Here is a 26,728-nt window from a genome sequence, read left to right on the forward strand (position 1 = left end):
TATCGGATGCTACCTCCATCATCCCAACGACAAGGACAGTCTGGAAAGAGGACACCATGGAGGACCCAAGTCTCCTTCACGGCAGTCAATCTCTCTCACTCCCTTTCTCTCCGTATTTCTCTCTCTTTTTCTGAAAAGTCTAGAAGACTCAGGGAAAACTCCTCTCTCACACATTCCTTTGTCCAAACCTTTGGTTTCAGGGCAGCAAAATGGCCAAATGAGACATGCAGTCAGAAACAAGGAAATAGTAAGTGGTTTCAACTTTGGTAAACACGAGACACCAAGAACGACCCCCACCTTGTTAAAGAGAAAAGAAAAGAAGCCAACGTTCCTCCAAAAAAGGTCCAAAGACATGTAGAAGAAAAATCACAACAGCCCTTTGAAGAACTCAGTTGACTAAACGGGGACTGTTAACCGACGTAAGTCAAAGTGTTTGAATTTCTGGATTGTTCAGCTCACGCTCTTACTTATCAGCTGAGTCGCTGAACCCCCTCACTGGCCTCATCACTTCCTCGTCTATCCTGTTGACTTATGTCCTCTAACAGCAGTTGGGATGTTTCCCACTTGCTTGAGGGGACCAACGAGGCTGAGAGGTAAGTAAGTTGGCTCTTCATACATGGCAACTGCAAAACATAGGTCAACTCCAGCCCACAATCCAACATTCTCCCGCTAGCTCTGCTTACACTCATTTCCCAACACTGGCCAAAGAGATGGTGGCAAACGGTGACCATGGCCCCACTCAGTTCATCCCATGGCAAGAACACTACCCAGTGCACACATCCCACCACCTATGCTCCCTCAGCCTTGACCTTGCCCACCACAGACAACATGTTAGACTCTTCATTCGAATGGATCAACAGTTATCTGATTGTCTGTTCCCAAGACTTGAAAAAGTGTCCTGCCCCTGCCTGAGGACTGAGGAAAGACGCCAGCTTTATCAAGCAGAAGGGAGAAGAGGGCCATTCAGCTAATTCTGAGGATGTTTTCTCTCACCCAGTGAAGGAGAAAATTCTTTAGAGGCAGAGATCTGGCCTTAGGCTTTTCTTGCACCCTCCACAGTGCACGGAGCTGCGGCTATCCCAAAGACACTCTAGGCATTCTGTGAACAACAGGCAGGCTCACGCACCCCACCGCACCCTGTCTTCTCCAGTCCTGGAGGCCCTGGTGCTAGGACCTACCTCGCCATACTGGGTGCAGTAGGTCTCAGGCTTGGTCAGCCCGCAGGTGGATGAAGCTCGGAGAAACCGGGTCCTCCCAATGAGCAGGTCCCCAACAGGTGGATAGCAGGCCCCACGGGAGCAGGCTTGCTGGGCACACAGGAGGCCGGGCCAGACTGAAATCACAGGGGTGCTGGGGAATAGCCTAGACAGAGGAGAGCCCACCAGGCCACCCCAGTGTTCCCCCAGGGAAGCGTAAATCACCAAGACTGGACCCCTTCCCTCACGCATGTTCCCACCGGTGGTGGAGGTAAGGACTGGAATCCTGATGTTGTTAGGTAAAAAAAGTCGATTTCGTGTTCTGCAACCCGTAATTTAAAAAGGAAAGAAGGAGAAATGCTGGCCATCGGAAACCCTGGGATGATCCTGAAATGTGGCCTCCATCTGTGGCTTTTTAGAATCAAGTTACAGGCACAGGCTCAGCCACCAGGACACACTCCTCAATCCCTTCACTTGCAGGCTGGCCTCTGCCGGCAGCCAGAGCAGGGCTGGCAGCTCACCATTTGTGCAAGACTGGGAGATGCCGGCGTGCTTTCTGTTCCTTTATCTGCAAAGTGGACTCAGCCACACTTCATGAGTGCCTGGCTGCAGTCCACTGTAAAACCCAGCCATGATGGCTCTGGAACCAGCGAGAGAGTGAAAGGCTGGGCAATTAGCTGGGCAGGGCACTTGGGGAACCACGAGCCACCCCAGGTAGGACTAAGAAGACACTTGGGAGCCTCTCTAGAGAGGCAGGGAATCGTCTTTCCCAAAGGCCCAAAGGAGCAGAGAAACCCCATGGGTGCCCCAGGAGGCAAGTGTTCCAAGCTGAAGGACGACAGGGTGACAGATGATGCTCACACTTTGGTACACTATCCTCCCACCCATGGCTGTCCCCTCCCTGCTATAGACCAGGGCCTGGAAGGATGGGAAGGGATTCTTACCAAAGCACAGGAGAAGGAGTGGCCTCATCTTCAGCCAGTGGGGGAATCCCCTGAGATTACCGCACCTGGGGAGGGCAAAGCAGCCTGGAGAAAACAATGCAAACCCTAAGGCGCACCAGCGCCCTTTACTCAGGGTCCTGACCTAGGGTACCTCTAAGCAGCAGGTACATTTGTAGCCAAAAGCTTGGAAAATACCAGACCCCTGGACCCCTGTCCCAGCTGGCATGTGACTCACAGTGTACCCTGGGAAAATGTCATCCCCTCCCAGACTTCATCTTCCCCACTCTGAGATGGGAGGGAAAGAGGGTAGGCCCTTCCCTGCTCACACAGTCATAAAGACAATGCGGGGAGCAGAAAAGAGCTGGCCCTTTGCAGGGGAGGAGTTATAGCAAAGTCCGAGGCCTTGCTGCTGCCCCAAGAAACAGAACCGGCCTTTCTCAGGGCTGGGCCCCGTCTGCAGGCCCAAAGGTGAGTGGGTCAAAGTGTCCGAGGGCCTGGAGGCGAGGCCTCTCTGCGCCTGGCATAGTCTCCAATACCACCCAGGACTCCCTGAGGGTGAGGCTGTGGTGACCACAGCTCTGAGCTAAGCAGGTCGCTGGGATACGATGGGGAGACGGGGAAGCCTGGCAGAATTTAAAAAGGGAGTGAGGATTTCATCTGAACTGGAAAGAACTCAAAATGTCTCCCTTTAGGGCCCGGGGCTGTGCAGGAGGACAGCCCCACAGCAGGGCTTCTGGAGGCTGAGGCTGGATCCTGGAAGGGTCCCTCCAGGAGGCAGGCAGGCCAACCCTGCAGAGGCATGCCCCCACCCCTGATCATGCAGTGCCCACCTCTGCCTTGGTTTGGACGCATGCTCTGCCCCAATGACAGCCACAGACTGAGGGGGGTAGAAAAGGCAGGAGCAGGGAGGGGCTGGGGCTCCTGGTGTCTTTACATCACACATGCAAATGCCTGGAAACCATGCCTTCCAACCCCCTCCCAGAAGAGTCAGGGGCCCCAGGGAAGAGACAGGTGGCCTGAGGTTGCACAGCTAATCACGGCCCAAGAGGGAGACCCACTTTTTGGTTTTCATCCAGTGCTATCTGCCCTCCCGCCCCCGGGGTTGGAATCCCCCACAAGCAGGCATCGGAGTGGCCCTTGGAAGAGCTCTAGCTGGGCCAGCCCACACTTTACACTTCTCTTTGTGCTCAGTCCGGATCTGAAGCTGCTTTCTTCTAAGTCACTGAGACACTTAGCAGATGTGAAAAAGCAACTCAAACAATGGCAGACATTTAACCTAGCCTTTGCAGGTGAGCGCGCCTGCTCCAGTGACCTCCCTGAGCAAGGAATGAATCAGGCCCTGCAGCGAGGCCCCAGACGCCCAGGGACACTGACAGCCCTGCTCCCACGCCTGGCCCCCATCGGGCAGGGGAAGGCAGGTAACATACCTCGCTCCGTGCTGCTGCTCTGCTTTCTCCAGATGGCCTCCAAGAGCACCCCTTGAATGTGGGGTCTCCTCTCCTGGCTCCCAGTTTTTAAAGAACGGCCTCACCTCTGGAGACTCCCCACCTGGGCGTCATCCACTGCAGGGCGGGTCTCAGGAATCCGGCGGCTGGCACGCCCATCTGCCGTCACTGCACCCCCACCCCCCAGGACAGGACTGGGCAGGTGGGTCGGTCTCAGAGGCCTCAGAGCAAGCTCATCAGTCCCCAGCTGCCTGTAGGTGCCTGTGGGGGCGGGCGGGGCGGGGCTGGTGGTGAAGGGAGCCGCTGCAAACAGAAAGCCCCAGGCAGCAGGGAAGGGCACTCACATTTGTGACAGGCACTGCACCTGGCACTTCTCCAAGGCCCACAGGGGTCAGCTTCATCTTGTGTCCTGGACAGCCCTGGACAGAAGACCACGCAGAGGACACAAAGATCAGGGCTTGTCTGTAGGGTGTTATTGCCCAGACCTGTCACTGGGCTACAAGGTGAAAAGACCCAAACATCCAGGACCCTGGAAAGCACCAGACCCCCTCCCAAGGGAAAACTAAAAAAGTGGAAAATCCCTGCTTGGAGTGGGGGCGGGGGGGGGGGATGATTTGCAGGAGCTTTAGGTTCGTCAGGGAGGGGTCAAAGCGCAACTCACCCAAGGAAAGCTTAAGAGGAATAAACAGGAATAAACTCGAAAGGCCTCCCCTCTGGATTGCTCTGCAGGTTGGCAGGGAGCCCTAGGACAGGTAACTACCTGTGAGTCATGCCCCCAGCTTCCTAAGGGCTGGTCTCCTAGCCCCTCCCTTCCCGGGCAGGAATGCCAGCCTGGAGGGCCAGCAAACAGACCTGACCTGAAGCATAACTAGACCAGCTTCCTCTGCCCGCCCCCCACCTGGCCCGAGAACAGCTTCCTGTGTGGGTTTCTGGGTGCAATTCTGCCTGAGGGCCACTGGATACGGCAGTAACAGGCCTAGACCGAGAGGCTGGTCTCAGAGGACACTCGTCCCCTAGGTGAGGGTCAGGGGGCTTTTAGAGAGAGTGGAAGGTCACCCAGTCTGGACCTTGGCCCTGCAGTGCAGGAGAGCCTGCGGGGCATTGTTTTGGAAAACCATTGCCTCGAAGTGTCTATTTAAAGGAGACTCCTATCTACCCAGTCCAGGCTGTCAGTGGCCCCCGAACAGTTCTCTATAGAGAACTATAGAAAGTTCTCTACAGTTTGAGGGTTAAGTCCAAGAAGTTGGTTTGAGAACCCTTACAGGGGAAAATGTGGATTAAACCGGGCACTTCTAACCCTTCAGTTCTTAGTCCAATAAGTTTAGATGGGCAGGGGAAGTCCTGTAATTGGCAAATGGGCGTTCAGTTGTTTACACGCGTAACAGATACTCCGCTAATGTTAGTGTCTAGACCCCTGTAAGAATTCCAGGACTCCGCCAGCCCGAGTCAGCAGGAGCAGCTTCTGTCCATGGGCCAGCCGCTGCAACAAGTACCCAGAGAGACCCCCAGCACGTCCTCCAGAGAAACAGCACTGCTGCCCCCCCTACCCCCACCTCGGGGTTTGGAGCCCACCTGCCTGTCTGTTTCCACTTCTCCAGCTCCCTGAACTCAAGGCTTCCAGGAAGCCTTCACCCTCCTGGAACTGCCCTCTCCGCTGCCCACCACCAGGAAAGAGGATGTGACAAAGAACTCATTAATAGTTAACCAGCAGAAGGAGCCGGTGTTGCAATCCCAGATCCTCAGACGAGGCGGGGCGGTGTGTGGTAGGCCGCACACTGAGTGGCTGGAGCCCTTCAAATCCCCCTCCTTCTCCTCTCTTAGGAGGCCGGGAGCCCAGGTAAATAAGCCTTTAGAGTCTCAGACTTCACAGGCTGGGGCAGGTCCCAGCAGTGGTTTGGCTTCACAGAGGAAAGTGGCAATTGCTCTGTTTGGGCCCTACACACTCCGGGCCCAGTCCAGGACATCATTTCTGCAGACCCCAAGGGCAGCCCAGTCAGCCTCACTCCTCAGCGACACTGAGCACTATGGGGGGGGGGGGGGTGTCTAGACATCCTCCCCACCCCCATGGCAGGGCCCCAGGCTCAGGCTTTGAACTTCAGAATCCAATTTGTTCAGAGACAAGAAGCCTAAAACAGAACCCGAGACAAGGTTAGGACCTGGCCAGGGCTAAAGGGCAGGTAGGGGCATCACTACTGTGCCCCAGTCACCCTGTGTGTCCCCTCTTGCCCTGCTTCCCATCATCCTATTCTGCGGCCCTCGGCCTCAGCAGCAGACCTGGCTCATCAGAACTTGCGCTCAGGGAAGCGGCTGGCCAAGCGTTCCTTGACTCCCGTTTCTCTTGCACCCGCATCATGCTATCAGGAAACGGTAGTTCCCCTTCCAAAGGCAACGCCCACCCTCTTGCCCCGAGCCTCTCTTCCCCGGACTTCTGTGATAGCCTCCAGCTGGTCTGCAGTAGACCCCACACAACAGGTCATGTCATGCCCCTGTTCGGAACCCTGCACCAGCTCCCTGTTACGGTCAGGGTCAAAGCCAAAGCCCTCAGAGAGAGTCTGTGAGGCCCTGCATGACGCAAACACCAGGTGCGGGGCCCCCAAGTCACTGCTTCTGCCCTCGGGCTCTGGCCCCAGGTGCTCTCTCTGGCCCGGAACACCAGAACACCGTTCCCCTAGGCATCTCCGAGGCTAACTGTCTTACCTCTTTCAAGTCTCTGTCAAATGCTGCTTTCTCAATGGTGACCACCATATTTAAAATGACAACCAACTTCCCCGCCCCATCCCATTCCCAAGGCCACCTCCCCTCATTATGGGTAGACTGGGTCTCTGTCGTTGGTAAGACTTACCACCTCAAATCAACTATATACCTATTTATCATGTTTATTTTCTGACTCCTCCCACCAGAATATCAGGTCCAAGGAGGTAGAGATTTTTGTCCATTTTTTGTCCACTACTGTTTTCCAAGTGCCGAGAACAGTGCTTGGCACAGTAGATGCTCACTCTCTGTGTAGCGAAGAGGTTCACCCTGAAGGGTAAATAACCGATGTAGTTTAAGGGGTCCCCATGCACTGTGGGTGTGCTTGCATTCTCAGAGGGGACAGCTCGGCTGTTCGGTCACCAGAACGACGGCTAAGAGCGGAAATTCCGGCAGCGCTCAGCTGCAGAGACAGGGCTCTTTGGGAGGCACCGACCCTCAGATCACGGCGATGCCACCACGCCGATGTGGGCAGTATCCTGTGCACTTCTCGGTCCTTCCCAGCAATGTCTGACAGGGTGTGGGGGAGGCATTAGAAGCCCCCATCTCCGTTATCCATCTGTCAGGGACACCAGGATCTGATCAATGGGGGATCAAGGGATAGAGAACAAGGAAAGGAGGGAAGGAGAGAGGAACGGAGGGAAGAGGTGAAGGAGGATGAGAGCCTGGTCCAGGCTGCGCATGTCGAACCGCAGGTGGTAGAGGAAGGGCCACCGGTGACTCAGGCCCAGACTGAGTGAGTCACATCTGAGTCCTCGTCTGCGGGACGGGGTAGGCTCCAGGAACATCCCTGGGGATTCGCCACCTGACTCAAGCTGGCGTGGCCCTCCACACGTGCACAACAGCTCAGCAGCCCAGACACCGGTCCCCTCTCCGTGCTCCTCTCCAAAAACCAGAGGAAGAAAGTGAGTCTGTTGTGTTACTGAGCACAGACAGGAACCTAGCGTCGGGCAGAGGCCGGCAGAACCGGAGCCTGGCTGGCCCATCATGGGGTGACTCCACTCGGTGCCCTTCTCTCTCCCCCCACCCACCCCTCCTCACCCACTGGACGAAGGCACACATTAGCTTGGGCCCGAGGTCTGGGGAGAATCAGGCAGTCAGCCTAAATTAACTACAGCTAACATGTCACCAGGCGCTCCGGGGGGTGTGCCAGGCACCGTTCTAAACCCTTTGGATGTATTAACTCATTCTATACTCACTACATCTCGGGGGGGGGGGGTAGACATTGAATTATCCTTACTTTGCAGATGAAGACAATGAGGCACATGTTCGGCAACTTGGGTCCAGCGAGGAAGAGGTCATTTGGACCCAGACCAGTTTGCTCCAGCACTCATATTTTTAACCATCACTTAGATTCTAACGTTGCCTCAAGTCCCTTTCTTTGCCTTCGCTAATCTTTAACCGGAATCCACCCGACTCTGAACTTCCTGTTCCCCAAACCTAACCAAGGCCCAATCCCTGACGAGGCCGCTTTGAGCTCCTGCTTCAACTCTTGGAGGACTGGTGTCAGCTGGGGACCCCTGGGGAGACAGCGATGCTGTAGAAACATCCGGAACACACACCAGTACGTGCCTCCTTGTTTGTTTTTCAAATCGACAGTCTCTCTTGTGTGGGCAGAGATGGGGAAGGGGCTCGCCCCCAGATCCCCCACCTGAGAGGCTCGGGCACCTACAGGCAGTGTGTTCCCGCCATGCTGACCGGGAGCTGCTCTGGCTGAGGACGGAACACCTTATAAGGAAGGGAAAGAGAAGGTAGCCGGACAAGCATCACAGTGACCTAACAAGATCAAACAAAGCGTCTATGGCAGGATGACACAACTTCCGCCTCGCCACAGGAAGGGGAATCCCCTCCCGAGGTCAGGCTCCCGGGTCACCTCAGGAGCCTCAGCTCCTTCTGTTTTACCTCCCATGGTACACCCCCAAATGCCCCACCCCTTCCCTCCTGAGGGTGCAGCCCAGTGTAGCCTGCAGCTTGCTGGAGGAGAACGCTGGCCCATGGTTGGCCCATTGTTGGCTGGCTTCCCAGAGAAGAGGGAAGAATACGCTGGCATTTTTACCACCTTTACTGCCCTCCCAGATTCCTGACCTTCCTCCTGCAGACAAGTCGGCTCATGGTCATGCACCCTCCTCTACTCCCGGCCGCCTCTATCTCTGCCCTCAGGGCATTAGGTTCTCAAAACCTAAGTTCAACCTCTGAGACCTTTGGCCACAGAGATGCTCTGTGAAGCTGGCCAAGTGGCCATGGCCCAGCCTGAGAGGAGAGAGAGATATGCCTGAAGGGGGCAACATGCAGCCACATGGCAGGCCAGAAGCATTTGGGGAAGACACAGAGGAATGGCTGCGAGGGTCATGGGCATTTGCACCAGGAGATCTGCTCCCCAAGCTAGCAGAGGGCTGCTGAACAGGACTTTAGAACTCTAAATATGATCCCTGAAAGGGCCAGTAGAACGACAAACGAAATATCCAAATGTTCAAACTGGCGTTTGTTGATGGAGTCTGGGGAAATGAGCACCTTGTGGTCTGAGGGGGAAGGGAGCATGGGTGTATCTGGCTTCATGTCTAGAATCAACCCCAACTCAAGGCTTTTAATCATCACCTCCCAGCAGTGCTTGTGGCCACACAGGGTCCATGTATGGACTTGAACGTCTTGGAAATCCTAGACCTAGCTCCAGCTCTGCTACTCAATAAAAGTGTAAATTAGGGCAAGCTCATCGCTGGGTTACATTTTCATCATTTATAAATAAAGGTGTTGGATTTTACTCGTTCTTCATCCAGGCTGCCCCCCAGAATTACTTACAGAGCTTACAAAATCATATACTTAAGCCAGGCCCCACTCAAAAATTCAATTGGCTTATAGAGCGGCTGGGACATTCAATGTTTTTAAATCTTCTTTGAAGCCCCCTCCAGCTCCAAAATGTTCTGCTCTCCAAGATGGACAGCGTTAGTTAAAGCCTGGACCTCAGAGTGAGAGGGGTGAAGGTGAAGTTCTTGGTTCTGCACCCACCAGCTGGGTGCCTCTGGACAACCAAAGCTACTTGCCTCCAGTGGGGACATTAGCCATCTACCTCATGGATCCTTATAAAGATAAAGGAAACAATGCAAACTTCTGGCCCGCCCAGGTGTGTCCTCCATAAAGGGTGTCTGTACCCACGTGTGCATCACACGCAGGTGTCAAGGACAATGATCAGCAGAATCTGCAGTTGTTCTTATCAAAACACAAATATCACTCCCATCCAGACATTGCATAGCTCACTTACCGGGCAGCGAGCCGTCCACGGAGGCCCCAGGTCCCAACCCAAGAATGCTTTGTGCATTCCGCTCTCTTCCTTAAGGGCTGCAAACTCCTCGGGAACCATGATCTGGACCAGAAGGGATGAGGGGACGCTCTGGGGCCAACAAAGCTAAGCTCCCGAGAGCAGGGTGATGCTTCCTGCATTCCTGGACAGGGAAGGACAGAGGGTAGGGGGTGGGGAGTGTTTACAAACAGAGGGCAGAGGGACAGAGGGTAGGGGGTGGGGAGTGTTTACAAACAGAGGGCAGAGGGACAGAGGGTAGGGGGTGGGGAGTGTTTACAAACAGAGGGCAGAGGAACAGGCGTAAGCAAAACAGACCTATTATTTTATGGTCATCAAGATTCAGTAAAACCAGAGTCCAACACCTGATAAGAATAGGAGTCTAAGCGAATCTGGACAGAAGTCTTGTTTTTAACTTGCCCAGCAAGTCTGAGGGCTCTAGACAAAAGCCACCTACACTTTCCCTGGGGCCTTGCTTACACTGATCTATATCTGGTCCATATCCTAGCAGACAAGGGTGATGAGTCTTTATCCAATCTCATTCCTTCCCCTGAAAACATGAGTCAAAACTGACCCCCTTCTGGGGCGCCTGGGTGGCTCAGTCGTTAAGCGTCTGCCTTCAGCTCAGGTCATGATCCCAGGGTCCTGGGATCGAGCCCCGCATCAGGCTCCCTGCTCAGCAGGAAGCCTGCTTCTCCCACTCCCACTCCCCCTGCTTGTGTTCCCTCTCTCGCTATCTCTCTCTGTCAAATAAATAAATAAAATCTTAAAAAAAAAAAAAACAAATCCTGACACCCTTCTGACCTAAAATATTGATAAGAGATTTAATACCAATAAAGAGGGACATGTTTATGGGATACTGAAGGGGTGATTAGAAAATAAATGTATATAAAATCTACTTAACTCTAAAGAAAACTAATACTCAGAGAGAAGCCAGGGAGAAAATATCCAACACACTAACATTTCCCGTCTCTTTCTATTCCTCTGCATGCTCTCATCTTCCACAATGAGCATATTTTGCTAGAATAATCAGTAAACATAAAGTTACAAGTATTGGGGTAAGGATGGTAATTTTTGTTCCTCCACAAGTTATTAATCCATCCTCTTTGCTCCCTCCTGTGCCCCGCACCCCTTCCACTAAAACCACAGACTGCCCCGGAGTTCACTAGAAGTTGTCTAAACTACTGTCGGTTTTGTAAGACACGGTTTCCCCTTCTTAAGAAATATGGCTTCTTGGGGCTATTCGATTTCTTCTGTCAAGAAAGCCCTTAGCATAGTTCCTCAATAAATGGATGTACTAATAAATGTGTAAGGAAGGACAAGCCAAAAGAGAGGGAAGGTAGAAAAAGTACTAAGTAATTACCAGCACCTTATCTTCCCGCTCGTATGTCTTAGGGCAAATCAAAAGAGCCTGTTCTCATCTATCGATATTTTGAGGGGAAGGAGGAAGTGAGGATAACCAAAAACTCCCACCCTCACCCAAATTTGCCTTTCCCATGCAGTTCTCCCAGAATAACACACCTAATTCTGAACTTCCTTCCCCCTTGCTCACTCAGAAATCTGCATACCCAGCAGCTCCCGGGAGCCAAGTATAAATACACATTTGTGCTCCCAAGTGCGATGTGGCGTCTCTGTGTGATGTGTGTGCACTGTCCTCCACAATCCTTGTGGCCAGCACTGCCAGATAAAATACAGGGATCCCAGTGAAATCTGAATCTCAGATAAAAAGATTGCATGGCGCAACTTATCTACTAAAATGGGATCCACTGTTTATCTGAAATTCTAATGTTACTGGGCTTCTCATATTTTTATTTGCTAAACCTGGCAACCTTACTTGTAGTAGGCTGTTCACCCACCCCCATGGCTTCCAGGCTTTTCCTAACCTGCTCACCTTCCTCTAGAAGTTCCCCCACCTGTCAACAATTTTCCTAAAATATGATGCTTAGAAGTGAAGGGGTGGGGAGGTCCTGGTGTCCAATGTCTGACACCATGGTGGCCTGTTGTGGGCACAGGTTCCTTGATCAAAGACCACTCCAGGGGAAAGATCAAGAGACAAACAACAGTACAGAGATGGGCCTACCTGCATCTTCTGGAGACTCTGTGTATGCTTCCCTGGACAGGAGACGTTGTATTTACTCCTTTGGTTAAATATTACTCCAGAAAGAAACATCTGCATATTTTCCTAAAAGAACAAAAGGGAACAAAATGTTTTTCTGCTCTTGGTATGCATGAGGAACCATTCTAAACACCACATCTACAGTATCTCATTTATGTAGCTCTTTAAGATGGCTCTTTGAAGGAGATATTACTTCCCTTTTTTAAAGCGTCAGCATTATTAGGTAGCTTGACAAGATTACAAGGTGTTAGGAACTAAATATGCTTCTCCCACCCATTCATATGTTGAAACCCTAACCCCAATGTGATGGTATTAGGAGACGGGGCTTTGGGAGGTACTTAGGTCTAGATGAGGTCATCCGGGTGGAGTCCCCCTAATGGGATTAGTGCCCTTATAAGAAGAGGAGGGGACACCAAGGCTCTGCCTCCACAGAGAACAAAGAGCCACCTGTCTGACTCCAGGAAGCCAGCTCTCACCAGCACCAGTTGGCCTTGGCCTTCTCCTCTCCTAGAACCGTGAGAAATAAATGTCTGTTGCTTAAGCCACCCAATTCATGCTATTTTATTAGGGTAACCCAAGGGGAGGAAGACGCAGAACTAGCGTTTTTCATTGCCAGTGATAAACTAAGCACAAAATCTCAGCAGCTGTAACACAACAAACATTCGTCTGTTGCTCGCACAAAGTAAGATGGGAGACGATGGTGAGGGGAGAGGTCCTCTGTTCTACAGGCACTCAGGGACTTCTGCCGTCTTGTAGCCGCACCAACAAGGCCACGTGGCCTTCATGGTCATGACAGCAAGGACAGAGGAGCATGGAGAAGCTCTCTCATATTCCGTGCTTCAGCTCTAAAGTGACACAGTCACTCGGCTTACAACCTATTGGCCAGAACCGTTCAGAGGGCGCCTAAGGGATCTTCCTATGTGTCCAGAAGAGGAAAACACAGTAGAACGTGGTGAACACATTGCACTGACTACCACAACTAGTATATGGTGAAACCAGAATCCACCAGAAGAGCTTTAAGCTTCCAAAATTCCACTTTCTTTCCATTACAATATCTGGTCCTTCCAAGATTAAGGGAATCTGTTTCTCACAAAAAGGGAACATCATATGGGACAGTTTATAGACTATGCCACCGCAAGGAAACGGATAGGAAAAATGGCCTTAGTGAATATGTCAGATTTGCAAAACTTAAAACTTCACAAGCTTGACCCCTTGGAAAACCTTAGAAACACAGACCATGAGATCTCTGCAAGTTGTACTGAGAAGATAAATACCTATGAGACCGGCGTCCTGCTCCAGTTTCTAAGAGAAAAACCACTGGGTGTGGGGGCGAATCTTCAAGGAGAAGGTTCTGGAATGTTGTAGGGTGACCAACCATTGTAGTTTTCCAGGATTCTCCTTGTTTTAGCTCTAGAAGTTCCATGTCTCAGAACAGCATTTCATCCCGGACAAATGCTTGCTCAGCTGGTTGTACATCGATACTTTTCCTCCCAGACAAGGTTGGAACGTGTCACCTCGGGCAGCTCAGTAAACTCTGCACGAGGATGTGCAGTGGTCTGAGAAAGTCAAGTGGGCTCCCGGTCCTAGGGAAACCTGAATGGAAAGAGCACATGAGAATAAGACTCTCCCACAGGAGAGAACTCAGGAAGCCCCTGTATGAATATTGGCCATCTTATCAAAGTCGTCCTCTTCAAGGACTTGAGGAAAGAAAATAGCACACCAGTACCACTCTGGTTCTGGAAACTCGATTCCTGCTGCTGAAGCCTGAGCTGCAGGAGGCTTTTCCCGGCCAGATCCCAGCCAGATCACACCAAGGACCCATACTGAGCTGAGAGGTCTATTAACCCTTCTAGCTGTTTCAAGTCAAATACTATTAGAATAGCATTCGTCCCCCATCTTGAATTTGTGCTCTTCTTAAGAGGTGTCCCCACGTGCGTGCACACGCACACACGCACGCACACGCGTGCACACACACACACACATTGATGCACACACAAGCCTTTGCACTTCTTCCAAGGTACGTTTCACCCTGTTAGCATTGGCCTAGTGCTTCGCTTGCTGCCTTGGACTTGGTATGCACTTTGACCTGTACGCTTTCCATCATCTCCAGGTTAAGATTCCAAGCCCACAGCCAGGCTAGGCTCTCAGGGTCCTGCTTAAAAAGCTACAATTTTTTTTTAAGATTTTATTTATTTATTTGACACAGAGAGAGACAGCCAGTGAGAGAGGGAACACAAGCAGGGGGAGTGGGAGAGGAAGAAGCAGGCTCCCAGTGGAGCAGGGAGCCCGATGTGGGGCTTGATCCCGGGACCCTGGGACCACACCCCGAGCCGAAGGCAGACGCTTAACGACTGAGCCACCCAGGTGCCCCAAAAAGCTGCACATTTGACCTTATCTCACACAGCCCCCCTTCACATGGTGCTCTGATCCAGCCATTCCGTTCCCTTGACCACACTTAGGCTCAGTTCATCCAGCTCTGCTCATCTACACTGATGTCTCCACCTCTTGCACACTTGGATAAGTTCTAAATCCAAGACTCAGATCAGGGTCCTGGATCAGTGATGACTTCTCTGGTATTCTCCATAAATTCTCCTCAAATCCCAGCAGCAGACCTTATACAATTTTAGTACCAATCAATTCTGTTTTGTTTGTAAATCCCTTCTATGTCAAATTTACGTATTTACGGTTACTTAACTTTTAGTTATTTCGTAATTTGTCCCTAAACCTGGATTGTAAATTCCTGGAGAACAGGAACAACCCTTAGCCATTCTTTTTATCCCCTGATGAGTGCATAACCCAGTGTTTGCACATAGCAGATGCTCAATAAACAATTACTGATTTATTAGTACGGATCCACGGGGCAAGGGGAGACCTAACAAAAAGTGTTGAAAAACATGATGCCATGAATATTACTGCATAACTCTCTGTCAAGACAACATGCAGAGAAAAATCATCCAGAAAAATAAGCATTTTTTTCTCCTGAGAACTGGAACCTGGGAAAATTCATGGTGAGTCAATCCACTGATCAATACGCCCCCAAGCTTAGGCTTCCTATTCCATCCACCATGGCTGATCCTTGGGGAAAGAAAGGCCAGGAATCAAAATGGCAGTATTTTTGGTTTGGGGAACTAAAATACTTCTGCGTTCAGGCTATGGACCTAGGCACTCAGAGCATACAAGACCCAGCTTTTAAAACCCGCAGAGGGGATGCAAGGGATCAAGTGGGGCCAGGGGAGAGGAGGGCACAAATGGAGAGAGGGTCTTAGGACAAAAGAACTCTTCAACATGTTTAAGGGTTCTTTGTCACCCTCAGAGAATCCAGGAACATGTATAGCCAAAGGTCTGTCAATCCCTGCCTGCTCTTGTGCCACCTAAGATAATGTGTCCCACCAGTCATCTTAGGTCTATCCCAACCCTGGGCCAATGAGCACCAAGCCTAAGACATTAAGATACCCCTTCCCACAACCCAGTGGGGTCTCAGAATACTTGTTTCTCTAAGTCCACTGACTAGGCATCAACAGTGTCCTGTTATCCCTCCAGCCGTCCTGGGGGTCTGAGCTTGGATCTGAATCCTCCCAACAAACCAGTCTGTACAGAACACCCCTCTCCCCCCAGCTTCTACGTGGTTCTCATCCTCAGAGCCTGGGCTTTTCTTCCAGTCCTCCACATCAAATGTCAGCAGACCTTTCTGACTTTTGACTCAGAAACACAAAAACATCCAGAACCATTCATTTGCAAAACAAATATTTACTGAGCACCCACCCAGCCAGGCATCCAGTGACCAAGAGTAAACAAGTCAGACAGAATCACTGTCCAGAGGGAGACAATTGTCTCATGGGACACAGCCACTGAACACATAATTACCAAATAATTTATTAATTATGTAACCAGAGTGACCTCAACTTCTTAGCTCTCCAAATCACCCTTTTGTCTACTATCCAAATAACCATAATGCTGACAACTCTAGGGAGATGCTAGCGGATAATTCAAATTCATTCTAGTTGCTATTTGCCTTCAAACACTCCTAGCTCTTTTAAGCATCTCACCAGCCTATTTTGACCCCAAACATGAACACACAGTCCTTCCTCCATTCCCCAAGGAACGAAACACACAGCTGTTGAATTTAAGAAATTTTACTGAAAATTTGGAGGTGACACAGGGAAATTACAACCTAAAAATAAATACTTGCTGGCATCCATCCGACATCATGGCATGTACCTGCTGCTCCAAGCCTTGACCAGGTTGCTGGAAACAAGGATCTCCCTTCATGAACTCACTTCTCCCATCCCACCCCAGAAGACAGCCTTGTACACGGTGACAACCCAAGGTGGCCTATCTGCCTTGGGATTCATCTACTCACTGCCATTTGCCATACATCAGTGTGCATTCATTCATTCATTCTGGAAATATTTATTGAACACTTATTTTGTACCAGCCATTGTGCTAGATGGGGACACAAAAGATAGCAGCAAAAAAGACAAGACCCTGACATCGTGGAGGAGACAAACAATAAACAAGTAAACCAAAAACTAAATCTAACAATTACAATTTCCAACACTTTGTATGAAATGTTTTTTAAGGGGACGATATAATAGATGAGGATCTCAGGCTGTTGGGAGTGCCACTTTAGAAAGGATGGATAAGGGACGCCTGGGTCGCTCAGTCAGCTAAGCGTCTGCCTTTGGCTCAGGTCATGATCCCAGGGTCCTGGGATTGAGCCCTGCATTGGGCTCCCTGCTCAGCAGGGAGTCTGCTCCTCCCTCTCCCTCTGCCGTTCCCTTTGCTTGTGCTCCCTCACGCGTGATCTCCATCAAATAAATTTTTTTAAGATCTTAAAAAAAAAAAAAAAAGGATGGATAAGAGAAGTCGCTCCAAAGAGGTGACCTTGGGTTGAAATTCGGACTTCCTAAGGCAGGCTAAACACATATTTAAGTTGCCAGCAAAGTAGAGGTATCAAAATTTTTGTATCTAATTATTTTTTTAAGATATGGAAGTAAACACCTTAGGCAAAATTAGAAGGCTGTACATCCCCCCTATCTATATTTTAAGATTTAATATTGTTGTTATTTTGATTTATATGGGCAGGGTGGAAAACTCAATCTTTTCAGGGCTTAGGACCTCTAAAGTCTTACTCCAGCCCCAGGAGATACTAGAATCACCCTCAGGAATTTAGAGTCGATCCATCTTGGGGAACTCCCCGGCAATGACGGCTTTTAAAAGCTCCCAGGATGATTCTAAAGTGGAGTCAGGACTGAGAACCACTGACCTAGGGAAATAATGTAGCTGGAGAAGAGGGATCATGGTAAGACCCTACAATACCCCCAACATTAAGAGCAGCAATTCACTACCTTGACTGCACAAAAGAATCACCTTTAGAACTTTAAACATTACTGATCTTTAGGTCCCACTTGGAGAAATTTCTGATTTAATTGATCTAGCCCGGCCTTCAGAAACTTTAAAAGCTCCCCAGTGATTCGAATGTGTGTTCAAGGTTGAGAACCACTGACTGATAGAAGAGAAAGGTGTAACAAAGGAAATCTGGGAAGAAGAAACTAAGGTGATACAATGAAGAGCAGAAGGGTGCAGTGTTCTCCTGTTCTTCAGCAGGAGAATGCAGTGTCCCTGAAGCACAGAGAAAAGGTGTTTTTAGAAGGAAGGAAGAGTTATTATCTGTTGAATGATAAAATCTAATTCATTCAATAAATATCCCATTAGCTTTTGGTGGGGGTGTGGTAATGGAAGCCAGATGGAAGTGGGCAAAAGTGAATGGCTGATAAAGAAATGGATACAGTAATTGTAAGCAACCGTTAATAAACCGTTTTAGTTTTGAAGAGGAACAAAGAATTCAGGCAGCATCTATAGCCAGAATGGAGAACCACTTCCCAGATGTTTCCTACAGTTCCATGGATTGAGACCCAGTGCTCTGCTATAGAACTTTCTGCAATCATGGAAATGTTCTTTATCTGCACTGTCCAATATGGTAGCCACTAACTACTTGTGGTTGTTGAGTGCTTGAAATGTAGTTCAAGTGACTGAAGAACTGAATTTTTAATTTTATTAAATCAGCTGTCCATATAATATAGCCTAATCATGAGAGTGACAATCCCATCATGTTCGCAAATCCTGGGGGCTTTATAGGGCTTGTACATCAGGGGCCATCTTAAAATTCTGCCTATTACATTAGAAATGAGTCCTTTATTCCAAGAGGGCTCTTGGCCTAGATTCTGGATGTGAAGGAAGAAAATCAGACTTTGTGATTAATACTCTTAGAACCAAACTACTCTGCAAGCTGACTTAGGCAGTTAGACCTATCGCTCTCCTTCACCACCAGTCTCAGGCAAGCATTAGCGTTTTCTCAGCCCCCTTATTTCCATCCTTCTCTCCTCTCTCTATTCCCTCATGGGTTATCTCCCCCATTCCCAAGATCTCGGCCACCCCCAACTCACTGAAACTTCTCAAATCCTCAACTTACAACCCAATCTCTCTCCAGAGCTCCAGATTCCTGATTCCTATACAACTGCTAACAACCACCTTTGCCAGCACGTCTCATAAACAGTCCAAACTCATTATACCCAAAATGGTACCCATTCTCTTCTTCCCCAAATGTGCTCCTTCTTCCTTCTCCAAACCTGGGAGTCATCTCTGACACCTTTTCTCTTCTACAGCACTAAGCCTTCCAGTTTTACCTACAGTGCATCACTCAAATCTGTCTTCCTCTATCCCCATTACTTCTGTCTTAGCCCAGACCCTCACTGCCCAAATTACTCTAACAATATCCTACTCATTGCCTCTAGTCTTGCTCCACTCGTGCATTCTTCACTCTGCCAATAGTGAGCTACTTAAAACGCCAACCTTATTGAACTGTTCTGCTGCCTGAAAGACATCAATTTTTCCCACTGCCTAGAGGATAATCAATGCAATACAAGACAAACTGATAGCTATGATTAAATAACTCAATAGACAATGCTTTGTGCTAGCTCTGAGAACACTGAACAAGACAGAGATCGTTCCCACCCTCACAGAGCTTACAGTCTGGCAATGGAGACACACAATGGAGTCGTGAAAGGGAAAGTAAGATGGCTATGGGAATGTGCAGCACAGGGAGCTTCCCTCACCTAAGCGTCAAGGAAGGCCTCCCTAAGGCAGTGAGTGGACAATGACACTTGAAGGATGAGCACGAGTCCATAAGATGAGGGAAATGATCAAAGTGTTTGAGGTGGAGAGAACAACATGAGGAAGGATCTGAAGTTGTGAAAGAACCAAACAGTGTGGCTGGCACCTAGAGAGCAGGGGTTGAGGGATATACGGTGAACTGGAAAAACAGACAAGGAAAAGATCACGGGTGAACTTATACACCATGCTAAGAATCCAGGCCATGATCCAAAGGGCAACATGGGGATCCACTGAAGGGTTTTTGGTTTTTTTTTGTTGTTTTTTTTTTTAAGATTTTATTTATTTATTTATTTATTTGAGAGAGAGAGAGAGCACAAGCAGGGGGAGCAGCAGAGGGAGAGGGAGCAGACTCGCCGCTGAGCAGGGAGCCCGATGCGGACTCAATCCCAGGATGCTGGGAGCATGACCTGAGCTGAAGGCAGACACTTAACTAACTCAGCCATCCAGGTGCCCCCCACTGAAAGGTTTTAAAGAGAAGAGTGACATGATAAGGTCTGTTTGTTTCTTTTTTCTTTTTTCTTTTAAGTTTACACTGGATTAAATTAGATTGATTGGATTGGATTGGATTGGATTGGATAGGTCAAGACCCAAGACAGAGAGACCAGTTATAAGACCACAGCAACAGTCCAGGTGAGGTGATGAGGGCTTAGACTAGGAGGGTGGCAAGGGGGATCGAAAACAAATAAAGCCAGGAGATTTTAAGAGGCAAAATCACAAGTCTTGGTGGTCGTACATGAGAGGTGACAGAGAAAGAAGAGAAAAGGATGGCTCCCAGGCTTAGGACCTGGGCTACCAGACAGATGGTAAGACTAGATGAAGCAAGATGGTGGTACAAGGTTTGGGGGTGGAAACATTGACTTTGGCTTCAGACACAGAAAGTTTGATAGCTGCAAGATATCCAAGCCAAGATGTAGCCTTGGCAGGAAGATATGGATGTCTAGGGCTCAGACGTGTATGTCATCTGCACAGAGGCATAATGGAAGCCTCACAAGTAAACTAAATCACCTAAAGAGAGTAGGTTAAGTTTAAAAAGAGGTCCAGGACTGAGTCCTGAGAACTGCTGATATTTATATAAAGGTCATATAAAAGGCAAAAGGGTAAGGAACCTGGGTGGCTCAGTTAAGTGTCCGACTATTTTTTTTTAAGATTTTATTTATTTATTTGACAGAGAGAGACACAGTGAGAGAGGGAACACCAGCAGGGGAAGGAGGAGAGGGAGAAGCAGGCTTCCCGTTGAGCAGGGAGCCTGATGTGGGGACTCCATCCCAGGACCCTGGGATCATGACCTGAGCCAAAGGCAGACGCTTAACGACTGAGCCACCCAGGTGCCCCAAGTGTCCCACTCTTAATCTCAGCTCAGGTCTTGATCTCAGGGTCATGAGTTCAATCCTCTCATTGGGATCCATGCTGGAAATGGAGTCTACTTAAAAAAAAATTTTTTTTTAAAGGCAAAAGTGAGAAGGAAAAAAAAAAACAAAACAAACAAACAAACAAACAAAAAACTGAGGAGTGTCCAGAATAGAATAGGAGGAAAATTAGAATATGATGACACGGAAGCCAAGGAGAATGTCTTCCTAGAAGGAGGGAGTAGTCAATAGTTCAAGACATCACATACGTTGGCAACCATTTAGGTAATTGTTCATTATGGCTCCTGCCTACTACTTTCTACTCATTTCCTGCCATTTCCCAAAACTCATCCTTTATGATCCGATGCCAATCTTGCCTAACTTCTCTTGGACCATGCAACGTATTCTCATGCATACCATCCTTTTTACATGCAGCCCTCTCTCACTCCAGGCCTCCCCTAACCCTGAACCCCCACTTCCTCCCAGAGTCACCTGGTGAACATCATCCATTCTTTAAAACTCTCAGCTGCTCAGGCATCATCCACTCTTAGGCCTTCCTTGACCATCTCCTCCCCAAACTGAATCAGTCAATACATTTCTCATTCTAGCCCATTTGTTCACCTGGTATGTATTTCTATTATTGTGCTTATCCCAGTATATTGTAATAACTTAATGTCTGAGTCCTCTTCTTGACTGCGAGCCTCACGAGGGCAAAAACAATGTCGTGTTCTGCTGTCTATAACTGTACCTAACACAGTTATCAGATACACGGCCATCTTCAACAAACGTTTTTGGACCTTATTGCTGCCTATATGCCACCTAGGGAATGTGAATGACCTGCACCGGGCTAAAGGACCACAGGAACTGCTGACCTGAGCAGGGGGCAAAGACAACAGAATAATGACTGAATCAATAACAGGTATTGACTGCTTCCATTCCTGCCCAACTGCTCAGCCTCTCCCAGTGCTCCGGCTCATACGGGCTTCACCACACCTCATTTAACAGGTGTGATCACCACCCTCCCTTTACAGATGAGGAAATGAGACTAGAGAAGTTAAGTCACTTGTCCAAGGTCAGACCCTGGTAAGAGGAGCCAGGTCTTGAACGAACCCAAGTCTGTTCGACTCCAGAGGCCTATACTCTTAAGTCTAAGTGGCATTTGAGCTTGGGGAAAATTCCCTGCACTTACAGATTCAAACTTACAGAGCAGAGTAGCGTGGTTCACAAGTGGGAGGTGAGCAGTTGGGTGTTGCTGCCCCCAGCACATCCTGTGTGGTCCAGCAGATAGTGGCTCTGCTTGGCCAGAAGCCATGAGGGACTAAAGCACACTGTCTACGAGGGGTTCACCAGTTGGATTTGTCAAGGCCCTGGGGTCCCAGGAGCAGGCTGGAGGAGTGCCCTAGAGGAAGCCAATCGCTGCAATGTCAGACACTAAGTTGGGAGTGCAAGTGAAAGGTGAGGAAGCCAGAGTGGAAGGAACTAAGCCGAGCTGCCAGGTCTTGGGCAATCTTAACCCCAAGGCTCTATGCCAAGGACAAGCCACTGTGCCTAAAATAACCTCCCAAGAGAATCTGATCATTTTGCAATCTCTAGCTCAATACTGACTTTCAGGTCAATGTAACTCTTATTGATTAAGCCCCTATTATACGTTAGCACCATGAAAGGTACAAAGATCTGGTGTTCCACGGAGACAGGGCAAGCCCACAAGGAACAATGAGAGAGCTGTAAAACAGTACACAACACAGTGCCAACCTGCGCAGGACGAGCCACAGGGGTGGCTGAAATTCACAGAAAGGGGAGATCAGGGTGTGCTGCTGGATTCTTGGAGCACACGAACTGAAAAAAGGAAGACACAGTAGAAAGAGAAGAGCATTTCAGGTAGGAAGAAGATCATGAGCAAAGGTGAGGCAGCCACAATGAGAATGGACTGTTTCTCGAACCGTGAGAAACCCATCTGCGGAGCAAATGGAGAAAAATGAAATCTAAAGTTAGATGAGTGGGAAAAGCAGATCACAGAAGTCTCAGATTCCAAGAATATCAATCAAGTAAATCCAATATGCAGAACCCAGGAGTCCATGTAGGCAATAAGAAATGACCCAGGCTTTAAGCAGGCAATTAAGAATAAAAATTTTAGGAAGGTTTATTTGGTGGTAGTGTTCGAGACAGATTACAGAGGAGAGGACTAAAGGCAAAAGAAGGAGGAGGAGGAAAAGAAGAAGGAGGAGGAAGAGAAGAAGGAGGAGGAGGAGGAAAAGGAGGAAGAGCAGGAGGAGAAGGAGGAGAAGGAGAAAAGAGAAAAGAAACCTGTCGAAAAACAAAAACAATGGGACTCCTGGCTGGCTCAGTTGGTAGAGTGTGCAATTCTTGATCTTGGGGTCGTGAGTTCAAGCTCCCTGCTAGACACAAGAGCCTACTTAAAAAAAAGAAAAGAAAAGGGGCGCCTGGGTGGCACAGCAGTTAAGCGTCTGCCTTCGGCTCAGGGCGTGGTCCTGGCGTTATGGGATCGAGCCCCACATAGGGCTCCTCCGCAGGGAGCCTGCTTCTTCCTCTCCCACTCCCCCTGCCTGTTCTCCCTCTCTCACTGGCTGTCTTTCTGTCAAATAAATAAATAAAAGAAAAAAAAATGTCTAGACTCTAGAACTCTAGTCTTCAAAACTAGAGGAAGACAAAGGTTAGACAAAGGTTAGTCAAAAATCACGCATTGATATTTGAGAGATAAGAAAGCTCTGCAAAGCTAGTGTACATGAAATGAAAGTAACTCCAGGACTGGGGAAGAAATGGAGTTTTAAGATTTACATGATTTTATCCTATCCCCTATGATGCATGATCCCCTCCCTCCAGCCTCCTATAATACTAGGGGTGGGCAGGGACTTGGCAGGTAGCAAGGAGCTGGTACCAAAATACTACTACTACTAAGTGAGGCTCATATACAACCAATCATCCAAAAGGCCTCTGTCCCGTTCCTTCAATCCCCAAGGCACAGCTGTGGGGACAGCTCTCTCTTCTGCACTCACCCCTAGGACCACCTGCCACCCCTTTGTGATTGTTTCCTCTGCAGATGGCTCTGGGTGCTTAACTTTAATGTTTGGGAGAAAGGGATTTGAAAAGCAAAATAAACTTTAAACTGGCCTTTCCTACCGTCCTAGAAATGGCACAATTAAATGTTAGGATAGGAGCGTCTGGGTGGCTCAGTCATTAAGCGTCTACCTTCAGCTCAGGGTGTGATCCCGGAGTTCTGGGATCGAGCCCCACATCGGGCTCCTCCGCTGGGAGCCTGCTTCTTCCTCTCCCACTCCCCCTGCTTGTGTTCCCTCTCTCGCTGGCTGTCTCTCTCTCTGTCAAATAAATAAATAAAATCTTTAAAAGAAATAAAAATTAAAAAAAATAAATGTTAGGATAGACTCAAGGGTAGGGTGACCAACTATCCCAGTTAGCCCAGAGCTGTCCCAGTTTCAGCCCTGTAAGTCCTGCACTCGGGGAAACCCCTCAGCCCTAGACACACTGAAATGGCTGATCACCCTACAGCTGGTCTGGCCCTCATGATGCAACACAAGGCTTTCCACCTCTAAAGTGACATCAGCACTACTGAAGCACATGCTTAGTTTCCCAAGCCCTACGTAACCCTCTACCCTAGAAGTTGGGTTCTCTTTCCCCACCTAGACAGAGGAATTATCAGAAATTCCTAAACAGAAGTTGATCCTGGATTCCTTAGCCTTCTATTCCCACCATCTCCTACTCAGCTACCACCTAAACCAGAAACACCAAACGCACTGGCACCGACTCATACCACCTGCTGCTCTGTCTGCCCAGCCCTGGCCAGCAAGCTGGTGGGCTCTGGGGGTCAAAGTCAGATTATTAAAGAGGGAAAGAGGGGGACTCATCCAGGTAATAATGTGCTCTACCACAGTAAATCACAAAAAAGGGGAACCCCAGATAAACTGCAGTTTGTTGACAGTCGAAGACATGTGGTTTCCCTCTTTCAGTTACAGAAATAACGGAAATGATTACGATGGAGTCGATTTCCGGTCAATTTTGGAGTTTTGCGACCAAAGCTGGGCTGACTCACCTTCAGAAAAGGAACCAGGTGAAAGCCCCAATAGTAAGGTATACATCATATACTCTTCCAGAAGCCACAGTGTTTGGCACACTCACAAATCCTGAGAAGGCTCACGTATCATTTCTGCCAGGTAATTAGAGACTTCTCCAAAATTTTAAGGAAGATTCAAAGAAAATGCCAAGACTGGGGCACCTGGGTGGCTCAGTCCGTTAAGTGTCTGCTTTCAGTTCAGGTCATGATCCCAGGGTCCTGGGATCAAGCCCCCCATCAGGCTCCCTGCTCAGCGGGGAGTCTGCTGTCCCTCTCCCACTGCCCCTCTCCCCTTCTTATACGTCCTCTCTCTCTGTCAAATAAATAAGTAAAATCTTTTAAAAGAAAGAATGAAGAAAAGAAAAAGAAAAAAAAGAAAAAGAAAAAGGACAGACCGACCCAAGATCAGTATTAATCTCAACTTCGTCCCTTGTTGCAGAAATTTCCTGTCTGACAACATTAAAAGAACAATAAACAGGGTTCACCATCCCCTAGGAATAACCCCTATTTGGTTGGCTCCGTGTCACTTTGACTGCTTTGGTGCAGACTAAAAGGCAGAATTTTACAAAAGCTGCTTAACTAACCTTGCCCAATCTGCATGCACACACAAATCTTACTACCTTAAATGCTAATAGCCAAGGCAAAGGGTAGTTGTTACGGTTGTCTTTTTTAATTGAATTGTCTGGGAAATTGCCTCCGCAGACCACCCGCCCACCAAAGGACTCAAACATTTGGTCTTTGAAACAGCCCGTCCCTGTCCCTCCCCACAGGAGGCGTTGCAAGATTGCATCACTGACCTTTACAATTTTCTGGCCAGTCTGATTTCCCCCTCCTCCCTCTTGACTGCTGGCAGCCCTTTGGCCCACTTGCCTCTCTGTTCTCCCCTATAGCTGGCTAACTCCGGTGAATGGATAACCAAAGCTAAATCATTACACCCTCTACCAGAGGGTGATGATGTTTAATCCAAGCCAAAATGTATCTTTCTCTCCTCTCCTCCCTTGCGTCCAAGAGTGCTTTTTTTTTTTTAAGTCTTACTTAAGTAATCTCTGCTTGAACTAAGGACCACAGATCAAGAGCCACATGCTCTTCCAACTGAGCCAGCCAGGCGCCCCCCAAGAGTTCTCTCTTTAGCTCTTACCCAAACCCTCTACTCTCACCCTTCTGCCCGTTTCTATAAGCTGAGCTGGCACAGTGGTGTTGCAGCCCCAGACCCAGGGAAGTGGCAAGTAGTTACTGAGAGCATGAACTATTTGCATTCCACACCAGCAGAAATTTATCCACAATCCCCTTCCATCTTCTCTGCCCCGTAGCCCAAAGTAGGAATGGGGATAATCTGGATTTAATGATACAGAGAAGTACATATACGAACAGGGGCAAGCGCAGAGAGGCATCACACACACACACCTGCGTAAAAGGGCACCCTCAGTTAAGTAACTATCTGTCAAGTGACCCTAGCGGTGCAAGCACCTGTGAATAGAACCAGTCCGGCCGGAAAGAAACACAAGCACAGACAGAGCCTGGAGACCTGGTTCGGCTCCTTACCAGGATCTCTCCCCCTAGCCTTCTCCCCTCCGAACCCCACACCTGTGGGAAGACAACAACCCTTAATAAAAACTAAATATTTTCCGGGTAGGTAGTACCCGCCCCCCGCCCCGCGATGTCCTCTTTAGGGGTCCCTCACGGGCCACCCCGGGCAAGGAAAGCTGTGCCACCACCCACACCACTAAGGAAGAGTCACGTGGGAAATGTACGCGATACCTCCCAGGGCTCCGGGTCCTCACCTGCGTGCGCACCCGGAGTGGGACCTCCTGCGTCCCGGCCGCCCCGCCCCCCGCACCCCCGCCGCGGTCTCCCCTGCCTGGGACTCCCAGCTCACAAGACCCAGGCGTGCACAGCTCATGGCCGCCTCCACCTTGGTCCTTCCCCGCCCCTCTCCCCTCTTCCCCCCCCTTCCCCCCTCCTTCCCCCTCCTTCATCTGGCGCTAGCGGCGCTGGCCCCGAGCCAAGGGAGCCCGGGAGGCGGGTCTCGGAGGAAAGATATAAGCGGCCCCGGGGCACCGCCAAGGTGCCAGCTGCGGAGTCTCCACCCGGAAGAGCCGCGGCTGCCGAGGAGGAGGAGAACGCAGAGGCCGGCCGGACCCCCGCACGCGCTGACCGCCGCCGCGCCGCCGCCCCCGGCTCGCGCTGCCTCCTGCTCGCGCTGAGCCTCCGAGGTGAGCCCGGCCGGGGAGAGCGCGGCGGGGCGGGGTCCCGCAGGCGGGGTCCCCCCCACCTTCCTGCGGGACAGCCGAGCGAGGGACGCTTGGGCAGGCTGGAGCCATCCTTCCGCGGCTGAATGGTCCCCTTTCCTGCCCCGCCCCTCCCGCAGGTCACCCCCG

General features: G+C 49.7%; 1 protein-coding gene across 26 annotated transcripts in view; it reads right to left on the bottom strand.

The window, feature by feature from the left end:
- The window catches only part of LAMB3 (laminin subunit beta 3), a 130,738-nt gene that overhangs the window by 33,940 nt on the left and 70,070 nt on the right, over nt 1-26,728 (bottom strand). For 2 of the 26 annotated variants that reach the window (XM_087857766.1, XM_087857764.1), the window contains 6 exons: nt 13,019-13,337; nt 11,709-11,810; nt 5,158-9,773; nt 3,930-4,328; nt 2,141-2,205; nt 1,179-1,333 (listed from right to left, as the gene is read on the bottom strand). In XM_087857766.1, coding sequence (XP_087713892.1) covers nt 1,179-1,333; nt 2,141-2,205; nt 3,930-3,931 — 222 coding nt within the window. In that variant the 5' untranslated portion in view covers nt 3,932-4,328; nt 5,158-9,773; nt 11,709-11,810; nt 13,019-13,337. The other 24 variants (XM_087857867.1, XM_087857861.1, XM_087857879.1 and 21 more) reach the window with 24 other exon arrangements.

This window comes from Ursus americanus, chromosome 2 (assembly GCF_024610735.1).
Source record: "Ursus americanus isolate L20-20 chromosome 2, mUrsAme1.1.p, whole genome shotgun sequence".
NCBI lineage: Eukaryota > Metazoa > Chordata > Mammalia > Carnivora > Ursidae > Ursus > Ursus americanus.